General features: G+C 37.3%; 1 protein-coding gene across 1 annotated transcript in view; it reads left to right on the forward strand.

The window, feature by feature from the left end:
- LOC144355686 (regulator of telomere elongation helicase 1-like) overlaps positions 1–16767 on the forward strand; it is a 161618-nt gene that overhangs the window by 32237 nt on the left and 112614 nt on the right. Inside the window, exons 6-9 of the mRNA XM_085493295.1 lie at positions 3860–3920; positions 6011–6086; positions 6737–6821; positions 16352–16417. Of these exons, the coding sequence (XP_085349421.1) occupies positions 3860–3920; positions 6011–6086; positions 6737–6821; positions 16352–16417 (288 nt within the window). The remainder of the gene's footprint in view (positions 1–3859; positions 3921–6010; positions 6087–6736; positions 6822–16351; positions 16418–16767) is intronic.

Consider the following 16767-nt stretch of genomic DNA (forward strand, 5'->3'; position numbering starts at 1 on the left):
CCGTAGTCATTGACACCTATTCAAGAGTATCATGTTTATTGTGAATAGCGTGAATGGGTAAGCTTCGTTTCGACAATGGGCTGTTATTTCTGTGAACAATGTTAAATTATTCTTTGAATGCTCAGTTTATTTTTTGAAAACAACTAATTTTTCGATTTAAAAAAAATCATGCCGTTTTCCCCGTCAAAATCAAAGCATAAAGATCTTGCTAAACATCGGTGAATCCCCTGTTGCGTTCACCACGAGGTCACTGAGCCGTCATTAACATATTTAAATGACCACGTGTACTGAAATAACATGGCGAATATCGCATCGCATCGCATTTACATTCGACCGAAATCATTCGTTTACGATGAAACTAAGTTGAATATTACTTCCAATTCATAAAAATTCAACGAATTATTTTTTTGTGCGTATTATAATCATTACTGAATAATAATAAACAATTGCAATACTTCGAAAACAAGTAAGTTATTCACTTGCGAAACACAGAATGACCAGATTGTGCTACCGTGATCATTTGCTACCGGTACTAACAACTAAGCAATGTATTCGTGTTTGTATTTATTCGAAACTTCTTTTAGAAAATACTTTACTTTTCGTAAACTTTACTGAATTTTTGGGGGGATTCAATTCCAACATATCGCGATGCCAAACCAAAGGCCTTTCACTCTTTGAGTGTGACACGTAAACCAGAAGTTTTATGGTGTATAAACTGGCACTAAATGAAAAAGCCGTTGAACCTTATTCAAATTTATAAGTACATGTTATTATGTATTTAATTATGAAAACTGACTAAATTAAATGTGATCTTATTTTTAATTTGAACAGAATTATGATTTATATCGGTAATGACGTTTTCATCCAATATTAATAGTGCAATTGTTAAAATGCCTACCTACACATTTATTGTTTTTGTTTCTGTTGCCCTGAAATAGACATTTGTAAAAAAAAAAAATTTAAAAATCATGCTTGATTCAAATTCAAAAAAAAAAGATGTAGCCATGTAGCCCCTTCCTGTTATCTGTTTCCAACTTCTTCCAGAGTAAAACTGGTGAAGCCATGTAATTGCCATACAATCATCAACTGTGGGAAAACTTATATGTTATTGAAAATCTTTATTTTGTTGTCTGTGAATTAATATAATATTTGAAATGGTGTAATGGTGCAAAATATTCTCAAGCAATTGGTTTTCTGGTGGCACTACACTGTGCATTTATGCATGATCTCAGCTTACTAAGTGATGATGGTGGTTGAAATGGAAAACTGAATACAAAAATCCAGTAACATCTCAAACGAATTTCCGTCTGCTGTGAATGCATGTTTCGTTACATCAAATAAATAACCCAATTTTATTGAATGTATCCAAAAACATGGTACCAATGATCTGAAATTTCAGGAGTGCTCGCTGAAGGTTTATCAATCTTGCTTATTGTCTTGTTCTTTACCAATCCTGCATTTCAGTTACTAGAATTTATACTAAAAAAAAATAGTTTCTGTTTTTCTTCTAATAATTCGGCCACTCTCAAAAACAAATATTTTTCCATGGTCGAAATGCAAGAAGAATACAAAACTACTGTGATTGCATAGCGATACCTGTAGGGCCATTGTCAATTAGTTCACCTGATCAACACAGCGTTATATACATAGGGCTGATATTGAATCACGGAGAGTAAAATCTTGTGAACCGCTCAGATTGGTACATACCGGTATGTCTTATGAACCCACATGTGTATATCTTTAACAATACTCATTTTAAACTTTTTTTTTTTAACAGTGGTGCTGTGAACTGCTTCAATTTTGCAAGGCAATTTTTTCTGGGTTCCTACAACATGGAGTGTCAGGGACTTTATTGAAATTTCATAGAATCCTGAATATATCTAGAAGTGAAAATTAAATGGTTTACAGTATTTTATACCCATTAATAATGATGAAATGCAATAATATCACTGCACTAAAAAGACTTCAAACAATTATTGTTACTTCTCCATTGAAGGTTATGAGCAGACCAACCTTTAGTGGCTTTCTTAATTATTACATGTACTTGCTCTGAAAACATAGCTTTTACAATTGTTTAAATTAACAGATGTTGTTCTATGTACAATGAATACATTTTAAATAATAAACCTTACTGTATTAATAAAAAATTGTATTTGACAACATGAGAATGATTCTGATGCCCAGTGGTGATGTTGAAACAAACCCAGGTCCTGGTAATATACTAAGACCTGATTAACAAACAAGTCATGTACATCAAGGTTCACTCAGATTTATGAATGCAGTTTCTTGAGCAAGTATACATGTATGACAAATAGTTTTGTTGCACTTGTGTACTCTGAGATTCTGAACATGGGTCAGTGGAAGTTTTCAGTTGTCAGTACAAAACTAGATTATGGGAAATCACTTTATGATGAGTTGTACCCACATAGAGTACATATTCATTCACCTGTTTGCAGATGTTCCTTGTACTACTTTATAATCAAATAACGGGGACTGTGACATTTCATGTCTTGTTTCATATTGTTTTCCTTTATGTTGATGGAGACCAGTTGCTAATACCAAATTGTAAACATTCAGTCCTAATTATAGAAAAGTACTCAAAACATTTTGTCTGAAATTTTTTTGGCCAAGAAATTACTGTTAAATTCCTAATATAAACTGTATTCTGGCTTTGGGGTTAAAGAGTTGTTAACAAATATCAAAAACATGAAAAGTACCTATTACTAACCACACCCCCAATTCAACAAGACAGTGACTGACTTCACTGTTTCAACCAGCTGGTCCAAAACTACATCTTTTCTTAATCCTATTCATTTGTTTCGACCACATGCCTAAAAATATTCACCTATTTATTGTTCAGTGGTGATAAGATGTTGGACACGCAGTGAAACTGATTTTGTTCTGTTGACAATCTCTCTCAATCTTCCTTATGAATACGTCTGTTTTTTAGCTCCACTGTCATCGCTGATGACCCAGCAGAGCTGTTGGTGTAGGGGTCTCTTAGGCGTTGTCCGTCCTGCGTCAAGTTTTCCTTTAAACGACTTCTTCAAAAGTACTTGACCAATTACATTCATATTTGTACTAAAGGTACTTGTTGAGGTGGTTCTCAGTCAGATTTGTTAAATTTGTGTCAAAATATGCAAATTTGGATTTTTAGTGAATATTTTTGTCTTTTTTGGTAATTTTTTTTATTTTCGACAACTCGTCCTAAACCATAAATCCAATTGCTTTCATATTTGCAGCAATGATACATGGGGTGGTCCTTTGTCAGATTTGTTAAATTTGTGTCAAAATATGCAAATTTGGATATTTTTATTTGAAACTTCTGTCAATTAAAAAAATAAATGCATATTACATTAAATACACTGAGTATTTTTTGTTTATCATGTGAAGGTTTTTTTGATTGACTGTAAATTTTCCACATTTTGTAACGCCTATTTTAGAACCAAAGTAAGGCCTTTCACTCTTACTTGACGCCTATTCCAGAGATTGTACCGTGTATTGTTTGTTTTGTGCATGTTTTGTGGGGAAAAAAATGACCACACCCATTTAATGATTGCAATATGTACGTAATATAAACCGCACCCCGAACTTGAGCTTTTGACCCCAATTTTTAAATCGATACATTGTAATATAAACCGCGGTTTATATTAGGACTTTTACGGGAATATTTTTATAATAGATATTATTTTTTTTATTTAAAAATTAATAAAAAACTCAAAACTTCATTAAAATTTGTGATATATATTTGATTTATTTGCTTGTATAATTGGAGGAAATAATTTACACCTGTAGTTTATAAAATTCAATTTGTTTATTGTATGGTGAAATGGGACATCTTGAATGTTGTCTATTACAGGTGCATATGTGTAGAGCTAAGGTTGGCGCTAGAATGTGTAATTTCCATAATCACTTAGATGGTAAGTCTCTATTGATCTCTTGTGTAACTCTATATATTTCAAGGCTATTCAAACCTAGCATTAAAGTGCAAGTGTACATATCAATCACAATAATTTAATAGATTTCAGATTTACAGCTTTACTGTCCTTGAGAGTGATTCTCTAACCATACTAATCTGTCTGACTGCAGGGTCGTGCCTGACTCACAATTGAGCTCATCTTTAGGGCTGCAACAAACCTAAAAAAAGGTTCTTTTCAATCACACATTTTTAGCAAAAATGATACTTCAAATTATTAAGTTATTACTATTATTATTAACAATTAATTAATGTGTAATTAAATGTTTAGCTAAATGCAACTTTTGCGAATCACCTGCGTGTACATTATCTCATATGTCACTGATATTTATCAGTTCTCACCGGATGGTGTTTTAGGTTCATTACATTGTGTACCTTGTTTAGTTTTTCATTTTGTTGAGCTTTGACAAACTGGTGGCCATTCTACTCGGGACTGGTGGCCATTCTACTCGGGACTGGTGGCCATTCCACTCGGGACTGGTGGCCATTCCACTCGGGAGTGGTGGCCATTCCACTCGGGACTGGTGGCCATTCTACTCGGGACTGGTGGCCATTCTACTCGGGACTGGTGCCCATTCTACTCGGGACTGGTGCCCATTCTACTCGGGACTGGTGGCCATTCCACTCGGAACTGGTAGCCATTCCACTCGGAACTGGTGGCCATTCTACTCGGGACTGGTGGCCATTCTACTCGGGACTGGTGACCATTCCACTCAGGACTGGTGCCCATTCTACTCTGGACTGGTGGCCATTCTACTCGGGACTGGTGCCCATTCTACTCGGGACTGGTGGCCATTCTTCTTGGGACTGGTGTCCATTCTACTCGGGACTGGTGGCCATTCCACTCGGAACTGGTGGCCATTCCACTCGGAACTGGTGGCCATTCTACTCGGGACTGGTGACCATTCTACTCGGGACTGGTGCCCATTCTACTCGGGACTGGTGGCCATTCTACTCGGGACTGGTGCCCATTCTACTCGGGACTGGTGGCCATTCTTCTCGGGACTGGTGCCCATTCTACTCGGGACTGGTGGCCATTCTACTCGGAACTGGTGGCCATTTTACTCGGAACTGGTGGCCATTTTACTCGGGACTGGTGGCCATTCTACTCGGGACTGGTGGCCATTCTACTCGGGACTGGTGGCCATTCTACTCGGGACTGGTGGCCATTCTACTCGGGACTGGTGCCCATTCTACTCGGGACTGATGGCCATTCTACTCGGAACTGGTGGCCATTCTACTCGGGACTGGTGGCCATTCTACTCGGGACTGGTGGCCATTCTACTCGGGACTGGTGGCCATTCTACTCGGGACTGGTGGCCATTCTACTCGGGACTGGTGGCCATTCTACTCGGGACTGGTGGCCATTCTACTCGGGACTGGTGGCCATTCTACTCGGGACTGGTGGCCATTCTACTCGGGACTGGTGGCCATTCTACTCGGAACTGGTGGCCATTTTACTCGGGACTGGTGGCCATTCTACTCGGGACTGGTGGCCATTCTACTCGGGACTGGTGGCCATTCTACTCAGGCTAATTTCATTGAAACTTGGAAGTTTGTTTCTGATACTTTCACAGATTTTGTTTTAATTTGGTACAATGGCAAGACTTAATAGGGTGAATGCTTCAGTTATTTTGGATTTTGATGAATTTTTACTGAATAACAGTTTTTTAATAAAAATATAAGAACACAAAATTTCACTTCCTCAGGCATGCCTTTGTTGATTTTATTCAAAATAGGATCACACATGATTTTTGTTTTGCCACTACTCAAAATGACCTTTAACCCCATTTGTAGTCAGACTATTTCATCAACTTTCTGGAGACTGATCTGTCTTGCTTCTAACTATCAATATGGCTGCCAGCTCAGTGACTTTCAATAATGCTGCCCAGTAATCTTCACTATTGGCCACCTGCCCAGTTGCATTTACATGTGTATCACATATAAAATAATGATGGGTGCTTTATCAATAAATAAAGACAATCTTTTTAGAAAAATAACAACACTTTGCTGTCCAACTTTCAACTGTTACAGAGAAAAAGAGTGACAAAGAATTCACAGAAGGTTTATTAGACATTGAAGATTTGGTAAAACTTGGTCAAAAGCACAAGTAAGTATACATGTTTGAGCCCTCTAGAGGCAGGACACTGCATATTATAAATAACTGCTGACTTTTTAGGTCATGCACCACAATTTTATCCTGGTACATGGTGAAGTGAATATACAGTCAAAGATGACACATTTCTCATTATAGTATATCAGTGATCGCCATTAGGTCTACTGACTGGCAGTCAGCACAATATCGCTAATTGATTCGATTAAATGTCACTAAATGGGAGAGACTTGGAGAGTGATCATCCTTTACCCATTTTAGCCTAGTTATTTTTATACCTACTCAATGAAAGTTCACCCATCAACCTAATGACTGTTAACACTCCAAATCAATGTCTGTTCACTCATTGATTCAATAACTTAACACACCAATTCAATGAATGTCCACATACTGACTCAATGAGGATTAATATATGGGCTTATTCATTGATTCATTGCATGCTCACACATTGATTCAATAACTGTTAACAAATCCACTCAATGATTGTTCACATATCAGTGGGTCATGACCAGACTCAATGACTGTTCATCTGTTTATTCAATGTATGTCCATACACTAAATTAATGAATACTTACAGACTTTGTTACTGGGGTAATGATGTACTTGTATTGGTGAATCTGTTCTTTGTTGTATGCTATTATTCTTAGGGTGTGTCCGTACTATATGGCAAGGGAGCTGAAGAACTCTGCAGACATTATATTCATGCCATACAATTACCTGCTTGACCCAAAGGTATGTTTTACGTATTTACCATAATAACAAATGAAATGAAATGAAGTATAATTGATATGCTATAGATAGCCACTGTATGGACATATTGGTCAGATTCAGAAAACTGACTGACAGGACAACACTGTATGGACATATTGGTCAGATACAGAACAGTGACTGACAGGATTACACTGTATGGACATATTGGTCAGATACAGAACAGTGACTGACAGGATAACACTGTATGGACATATTGGTCAGATACAGAACACTGACTGACAGGATAACACTGTATGGACATATTGGTCAGATACAGAACACTGACTGACAGGATAACACTGTATGGACATATTGGTCAGATACAGAGCACTGACTGACAGGATAACACTGTATGGACATATTGGTCAGATACAAAATACTGACTGACAGGATAACACTGTATGGACATATTGGTCAGATACAGAACACTGACTGACAGGATAACACTGTATGGACATATTGGTCAGATACAGAACACTGACTGACAGGATAACACTGTATGGACATATTGGTCAGATACAGAACACTGACTGACAGGATAACACTGTATGGACATTTTGGTCAGATACAGAACACTGACTGACTGGATTACACTGTATGGACATATTGGTCAGATACAGAACACTGACTGACAGGATTACACTGTATGGACATATTAGTCAGATACAGAACACTGACTTACAGGATAACACTGTATGGACATATTGGTCAGATACAGAACACTGACTGACAGGATAACACTGTATGGACATATTGGTCAGATACAGAACACTGATTGACAGGATAACACTGTATGGACATATTGGTCAGATACAGAACACTGACTGATAGGACAACACTGTATGGACATATTGGTCAGATTCAGAACATTGACTGACAGGATAACACTGTATGGACATATTGGTCAGATACAGAACACTGACTGACAGGATAACACTGTATGGACATATTGGTCAGATACAGAACACCGACTGACAGGATAACACTGTATGGACATATTGGTCAGATACAGAACACTGACTGACAGGATAACACTGTATGGACATATTGGTCAGATATAGAACACTGACTGACAGGATAACACTGTATGGACATATTGGTCAGATATAGAACACTGACTGACAGGATAACACTGTATGGACATATTGGTCAGATATAGAACACTGACTGACAGGATAACACTGTATGGACATATTGGTCAGATTCAGAACACTGACTGACAGGATAACACTGTATGGACATATTGGTCAGATACAGAACAGTGACTGACAGGATAACACTGTATGAACATATTGGTCAGATACAGAACACTGACTGACAGGATAACACTGTATGGACATATTGGTCAGATACAGAACACTGACTGACTGGATTACACTGTATGGACATATTGGTCAGATACAGAACACTGACTGACAGGATAATACTTATGGACATATTGGTCAGATATAGAACACTGACTGACAGGATAACACTGTATGGACATATTGGTCAAATTCAGAACACTGACTGACAGGATAACACTGTATGGACATATTGGTCAGATTCAGAACACTGACTGACAGATATTCACTGTGTTCGGTGTACGTGTACAGCGTTTGGGTGCTGAGCAATCCCTTGTGTTTTTGTCAAGCAGTTCAATCGTATCATCGCATTATGAAGTGTAACGACTGTGGAAATGACGATCCAAGGTTAGTTAACTTGAGCAAAGCTGATTATCCACTATGCGTATCTTGTAATCAGCGTAGATTCGGTGCCCCTTCGGAAAGTGCCGCACCGATGGCGTCCGCCATTGTTACTGATAGCATCGGTACTACCACTGAAGATGGCCACGCAGACGATACACCACCAGTACCCCCAGTTATAATTAATGCTCTATTAAAGGATCTGGAAGCTTTTAGAAACATATTTGTGCAACAGAACAAATATATACTAGATTTGGAAAGCAGAATACGTAGTCTTGAATCCAAGATTAGTTCTAACGATGGCTGTATGGAAAATGTACCACCTGGTATTTCGGAAGAGCACTGTGAAGTCACTCATTCTCCACCGCAAGCTCCGCCATATGAATCTGATTCAGATCGGCTTAATTCAATTATTATTGGAGATTCACTTCTCCGAGATATTGATCCAAGTAGATTATACAAAACCGAAGTGATTGCAATGTCAGGGGCGCTTTTCCCGGATGTTTCAAGGTGTATTGACAATATGTCAGAATTGATTGCAAAGAGCGACTCGGTTATCATTCATTGTGGAACCAATGATGTTCAGAATTTTATTTTTGAACATGACATCGTTAACGAATGCACATCATCTGTTAACAAAGTTAAAGCTATTAATCCAGCAACCAAGATTTTTGTTTCAAGTGTGTGTCCAAGAGACGACTATTTGCGTGCAGCTGTGAATTCATTAAATCGATCACTTCGACTCGTGGCGGAAAACAATGGTGCTTCTTTCATTGACAATGACACAATATTACGTAACAATGCTGGTACCATTAACACTAACTTATACAGTGATAAGGTTCATTTGAATGCCCGGGGTACAGGCAGGTTGGTGGGAAATTTTAATACCATGTGTTCTATCACTCGATCCATCCAGTTTTCAAACCGACGTAATAGTGCTCATCGTAGAAGTATCCATGGGGATAATTTGAATCCTCATATCCACTCTAATAGCAGACGACGTGTGACGTGCTACAGCTGTGGTAGTGTTGGTCATACTTCCCACGTGTGTAATTTAAATAGGCAGCAGCACAACAGTAGCGATGTAAAGTGTTACAATTGCGGCGAGGCAGGCCATACAGTTCGCGTATGTCGTCAAGTAACAGGTATTCGATGCTGGAGTTGTGGGAAAACGGGTCACAAGCAGAAACACTGTAACTTTTAGATATCCGGCCAGGATGAGACGGCCGTTTCTAGCCACTCCAGTTGTAGTGTTTCGGACAATTGCAATCTCGTGAATAATTTAAACCTCCAGAATGGTCTGAGGCTTGGGTTTATTAATATTAACCATTTATCTAACAAAATTGATGAGCTTAATTTGATACTTACTGCTGATTGTAAAAAACAAGTCGACTTATTTTTTGTATGTGAAACCTTTCTCAATTCGTCTTACCATGACAATGAGTTTCATATTAATGGTTTCAATTTAATTAGGCGGGACCGTCCAAACGGGAGAGGGGGTGGTCTTGTGGCATTCATCAACTCCGACTTCGTTTTCAGTCGTAGACTTGACCTTGAGAACAATTTTATTGAAATTATGTGGATTGAATTAACTCCACCCACTTGTAGGTCTATTTTACTTGGTTGCGTTTATAGACCTCCAAGTACTCTTCATAACATAGATGTGCTGTTAGCTCATAACATTGAAAAAGCTTATCTAGAAGGTAAAGAAATGTATATTTTTGGTGACTTTAATTATGATGTTCTATCTAATTGTACTCACTACTTGTTTAATTGCTTAGCTGATTTAGGCTTTTCTCAAATTATTAATGGTGTTACGAGGCCTGCGTCCGGTAAATGTCTGGACCATGTTTATGTAAATCATAATGAAAACGTTAATTTGGCTCTCATTCACAACTTGGGTATTTCGGACCATAACCCTATATTCGTGGTTCGCAAACTCCGTTCCTTCCCTCAATCAAACAATCATGTTTCTATTCGTTATAGAAATTTCAAAGTGTTCGTTGAGTCTCTATTTTTGGCTGACTTTCGGAACACGCCTCTAATTTCCGTTCACAACATTACTGATACTAATTTAGCTTTTGAGACTTGGCATTCTATTTTTAATAATATTTGTGATTCGCACGCCCCATTTGTTTGTAGACGTGTGAAAAAATTAAGACAGCCAGGATGGCTGAATACGGACATTCTACTTAAAATTAGAGAAAGAGACAAACTTCGGAGGCGTACACGTACTTTATGTGATGTTACTGTCCTAAACCAATATAGAGCCAAACGTAATCTGGTAGTTAATTTAATCAAGGCCGCTAAGAAAAACCATTTTATTCAACTTATCAAAATCAATAGCTCCAACAGTGCCGCCTTGTGGAAAACCCTTAACGATTTGATCAGTGGTGGTAAATCTAACTCTCTCAACGTTAATATTTCAGTTGGCAATAACCTCGAAAAAATTGTTAATAATTTCAATACACATTTCGCTTCTGTTGCCGACAAGTTACGACCCAATATTTCAGTGGGTGATTCATATTTTACGAATTTACGGAAAGTTATTGAACCCAAATTGACCAATACTCGACAATTTGTTATTCCGCCGGTCACATGCCAGTTCGTGAAGAACCAATTGTTTTCTCTATCTAGTTCTAAGTCGGCTGGCCTTGACAATACATCATCTAAACTTTTGCGTATTTCTGCTCCATTCATTTGTGAAAGTATTGTTTATTTATTCAACCTTAGCATTTCATCAGGTATTTTTCCAGACATGTTTAAGCATGCCAAAGTTATTCCATTACACAAGGGCGGATCCCAGGACTTGTGTAATTTTCGTCCAATTTCGCTTCTCCCAATAATCTCAAAAATCTTTGAAAAACACGTGCATGATCACTTATACCATTATTTGAACAGTAATGATTTAATTTCTAAATCGCAGTCAGGTTTTCGGAAATCACATTCTTGCCATACAGCTATGATTAAGCTATGCGATGCATTACTTAGCAATATGGATGATGGCTTATTGTGTGGTTTGCTTTTCCTTGATTTAAGCAAGGCGTTTGATATGGTAGATAAACACGTATTATTAAATAAGCTCTCAATTTATGGCATTTCTCTAATCTCCCTTGTTTGGTTTAATTCTTATTTAACTGACAGAAAGCAAGTTGTGTATTTGATGGGTAAACAGTCGGAAGCTGTCAATATTCGACATGGCGTACCACAGGGTTCGATTTTAGGACCATTATTATTTCTTCTATTTATTAATGACCTACCATTATTTCTTGAAAACAGTTCCATTGATATGTATGCGGACGATCAAACTCTGTTATCGTCTGGACCAAGTATCAATGTAGTCACAAAGCGCATTAATGATGATGTTTGGCCAATTTTGCGTTGGGTTAATTGCAATTACATGTCAATCAACACATCTAAATCAAAATCTATGCTTGTTGGATCCCGTCAAAGGCTAAATAATAATGGCGAAGATTTTCTGGTTAACTTCAATGGTGAAATAATTAAAACAGTCAGTTTCGAAAAGTCGCTCGGGGTGGTTTTAGATAAAACTCTATCATGGGATCATCATGTTGATATGCTTTGTAAAAAGCTTAGCCAAAGAATTGGTGTTCTTATGAGAGTTCGCAGCTTCTTACCTATTTCCATCAGAAGAACATTGTATTTTTCATTTATTCAGTCGTTATTGGACTATTGCTGTATAGTATGGGGAAATACAAGTCAATCAAATTTATGTCGGGTGTATAAGCTTCAGAAAAGGGCAGTTCGTGTAATTTCCTCTGACAACTTTAGCCAATCGTCGTTCGAACTGTTCAAAAAACATAGTATCTTGCCTATCGATTACAGAATTTCATATTTTCTAGGTATCGTAATGTATATGGCAACCAATGGCTTGGCGCCTTTATATATAAGTGAAATGTTCAGTCCTATCTCCCAAACCCACAAGTATAGTACACGTTCCTCTCGTAAAAATAATTTACGCATTACTAAATGGAAAACATCCATGGGTCAGAGGACGTTTCAGTATAGAGGGGTAACCCTATGGAATAACTTGCCATTCCATATCAGAAATTCAGCCTCTTTAGGCATTTTTAAGAAAACCTACAAAATTTATCTGAGTGAAAAATTTGTTGTAAATGGCTCAAGCCTATAATATGTATATTGTATTTTTTGTCCCTACAGAGGGCCCAATGAAAATTACTTTATTGTATATTGGCCTACCCTCTTTAAATAAAGTGTTAAATTAAATTAAATTAAAATTAAATTAAATTAAATTAAATTAAATTAAAATAACACTGTATGGACATATTGGTCAGATACAGAACACTGACTGACTGGATTACACTGTATGGACATATTGGTCAGATACAGAACACTGACTGACAGGATAACACTGTATGGACATATTGGTCAGATACAGAACACTGACTGACAGGATAACACTGTATGGACATATTGGTCAGATACAGAACACTGACTGACAGGATAACACTGTATGGACATATTGGTCAGATATAGAACACTGACTGACAGGTTTACTCTGTATGGACATATAGGTCAGATACAGAACACTGACAGGATAACACTGTATGGACATATTGGTCAGATTCAGAAAACTGACTGACAGGATAACACTGTATGGACATATTAGTCAGATACAGAACACTGACTTACAGTATTCAGTTACATTTTTTAGTCTCTGTGCGGACAAAGTCAGAAAACAAGGAATTATAATCGGTCTCCTTCCGTCCGTCTGTGCATCCAAGGTCATATCTTAGAATCCTTTGGATCAATTCCGTTCATTCTTGTACCTCGTACTTTATGTGGGACATGTGCAAATGCAGTGGTTTAATGATTCGATTCAAAATGGACGACTGGCAGCCATCTTGTTTTTTTTGAAAATGTTGTATTTTGGACATGCTTTGTCAGTTTTCATTCAAACTTGGTACATAGATGATATATGTGAGATTACATATCCATGACAATTTCCTTTGCAATTGGATCAAAGATGGCCAACTCTTGTTTTGTTTTTGATATGCGGTATCTTGGACATGCTTTGTCAGTTTTCATTGAAATTTGACACATACAGTACTCATTCCACCCAACCTCCCGCTTTTATCGTTTTTTTTTTCGACTGGAAACTGACCGCATTTTTTTCGCTTTTGTTCCTCATTTTTGTTGGCTCGCTCTTATTCGCTTGCTCCTGCTATGACTGGCTCCAGAAACTTGCCAACCGACCGATAGAGTAATGATGATCGTACATTGTATGTATCAACTTATGTTTTTATTCATAATAAATTAATGACGATTCAAAATACAACACGTATTGCTTCTCACATCTAACGTTTGCTACGCAAGTCGAACTGTGACTGTGTATTTACATCTCTATGTGTACGTAGTCCAAGCAGCTATATAACTCGTCAATCAATCGTATGTATTGAGTACTAGTATTTGTGTGTTTCTGTGTGTAATTTTGACTAAATTTATTCTGAACAGCGTTCAAAATAATTTGACACTTTGTTATTTGCGAACGCAACTCACACTATGACCCTAGCATAAAAATGCTGTAGTTCAGAAAATATATCGGGTCAACTTTTGCTCATGTCTGGGTGCACCAACACAAAACTGCACATATAATCATCGCCTAGCTGAATTTCTACAAATCAATTGGACTCTAACTACTAGTATAATGACTGTGATGATTAATCGCTTGTCTGAGTACATGTGGCAACGAATTGTTGGATTGGCAGCAGCCGAACGAAAAATGAAAGAGATCTTGGAACAGTTAATTGTTGAGGAAAACATAAAATAAAACAAAACAAATGCAGCCAGTGATACATTTCGCAAAATACAAAATAAACGCAATCAGAGGCACCGACCACGTGCGTTGGAAATAAATAGAATGTGTTGTAACACAATCTCACCAGACTTTATCACTCATGCAATATAATTATGCTATTTCCCAAAGCACTTATGTTTTAATACATTGACGAAAAACACCGCAAGAAAAATGTAAATCAGGCTTGTAATTACGAGTAACTCAACTTGAACGCAATATTGATTACTGTAAAACTGGATATATTCGAACTGCTATCTAATTCAAAATTCAAACGATCTCGTTGAATGTCAATCAAAAAGAAACTTGTTTAGAAAGACAAAAACAACATATTACAAACAAGAGTGCAAAAAAAGTTAGCAGCAAAGAATGAGAAATGCACGCTATATACCTTGCTGAGCATTCACTAAAACATCGAGAAAATGTGCCATTTCAAAGGGCACCCTTACAAATAATGTCTGTGATTGTGTGAACATGATAACGTGCAAACAAGGAACAGAGCTCGTGGTCCACCAAGGAAACTTAGCGATGACGCAGTTAGATGTATACGGCTGTTGAAAACAGACTCCTACGATCTCATATAAGCAGGTTCACGTGAATGTATCATTTTCAACAACAACACTACGATAAGGGCAAAAAAAAAAATTGTTTTGTTGCTCTCAGCGACAGACCAAAAAATATGAAATATCGGCTCGCGTTTTTTTTTTTTTAATAGGCCCAAATATTAAAAACTTGATCTGAATCTGTCTGACATGTTCCGAATACTATGAAGTCTGAAGAGCAAACACGTCTTTTGCATTTCAGGCCATTTTGACATTTGCGATTCAACGGATAGTTGGTGCACAATATTAAAAATATTGCCACACAAGTATTTTCTTAATTAATTAAAAACATTATTTTAAATCAAAAACAATGCATTTGTTGTAGTAAATATGATTTTTATATGGCAGTATGACCAACCATATTTTTTCAACGGTCGATTGAATGTATTTATTCTTCTTTTAACAACATAAAAACAAAAATGATACACTTTTACATGACACAATAGGTAATGAACTGTAAATGCGGGCGGTTTCGCTGTCAGGCGAGTGCATGAGCGGATAATTCTGGATTTGCGTGGATGGGAAAAAATGTGAAAATTGTCTGGTCGAATTGAACAAAGCGAGCGAAATCCGGAAGTGGGCGAGAGGTTGGGCAAAATGAGTACTGTACTTATACATGTTAGGATACATGTCCCTGGTAGCATAGTGGTTGTCGCATCAGACTCATGATCGGTAGACCCAAGTTCAAATCCTACCTTAGGCTGAACATCAAAAGGGTCGACCCCTACCCTGGTTGAGTGTGTCACAGACTCATTGGGAAGGCAGATTCCATTGGCCGATATTCATTCACTAATGAATGCGAATTTGGGAGAACCTTGGTTAATGTCCGCAGGTGCTTGTGTTTGACCGGGCCTGGTTGACACCAGGATAGCGCATTACAAATTGCCATTTGACAGAGAGATGGCCACACAGCTCTGTCATCTAGTCCCAAACATAAATATGACTTCTGTGGCAATATGCACTATGTGTTGTCACTAGCACTTGCAATTTGCACATATAAAAAAAGTCAGGAGAGACAACAGTGATGTTCGGAACTGTCGCCTGGCACAAAAAATATTTAAAAAAAAATGGGTAAATGGGTACAAATGATCGAATATGGCCGAGTGGCTGCCATTTTGTTTGTTTAAAATGTGATAACTATGACATGCTTTCACTTGTGATCTATGTTTTTCTTTGCTATGTCTTAAACTGGAGGGGTCGTGACGCAACACGTGTTTGAATTTGATGTAAATAAACAATCTGTTGTATCAGCCACTTAGGACTCAAGTTTCAAGGACACGCTCGTGACAACCCCTCCACTTTAATATGACAAGCACAAAGAGAATTTTCAAAAATTTAACAGGGACTGTCATTTTCAATTACTTGTCAATCATTATTTTTCATTTTCAGTCCAGAAGAGCGCATGGTATTGAATTAAAAGGCCATGTGCTGATATTTGATGAAGCGCACAATGTTGTAAGTTGCTATAGAATTAAATGGTTCTTTGCTATTCATCTTTATTCTGTACAATTGTCAGCACTATGAAATGATTGATATTAGTGAATTATTTTCATTATATTGGGGGGGGGGGCAATGGGTTAGCTGGTACAGGTTACAGGAAATAAAAAAAGTCACTCCACGTTTTTACAGGAAATAAAATGAAAGTTCCATTTATAGTAAAAAATAAGTTTTTACACTTTCTAGATAAAGCTAATTTTTTAATGTATTTGATAATTTGCATTAAAGAATCATTACACCTTGCCAATGTCTACCACATTATGTTTTTTATCTCAGCTGGCGACTTTGTCGAACGGAGTTTATTAGTC

This window comes from Saccoglossus kowalevskii, chromosome 18 (assembly GCF_978046115.1).
Source record: "Saccoglossus kowalevskii chromosome 18, keSacKowa6.1, whole genome shotgun sequence".
In the NCBI taxonomy this organism is placed as follows: Eukaryota; Metazoa; Hemichordata; class Enteropneusta; family Harrimaniidae; genus Saccoglossus; species Saccoglossus kowalevskii.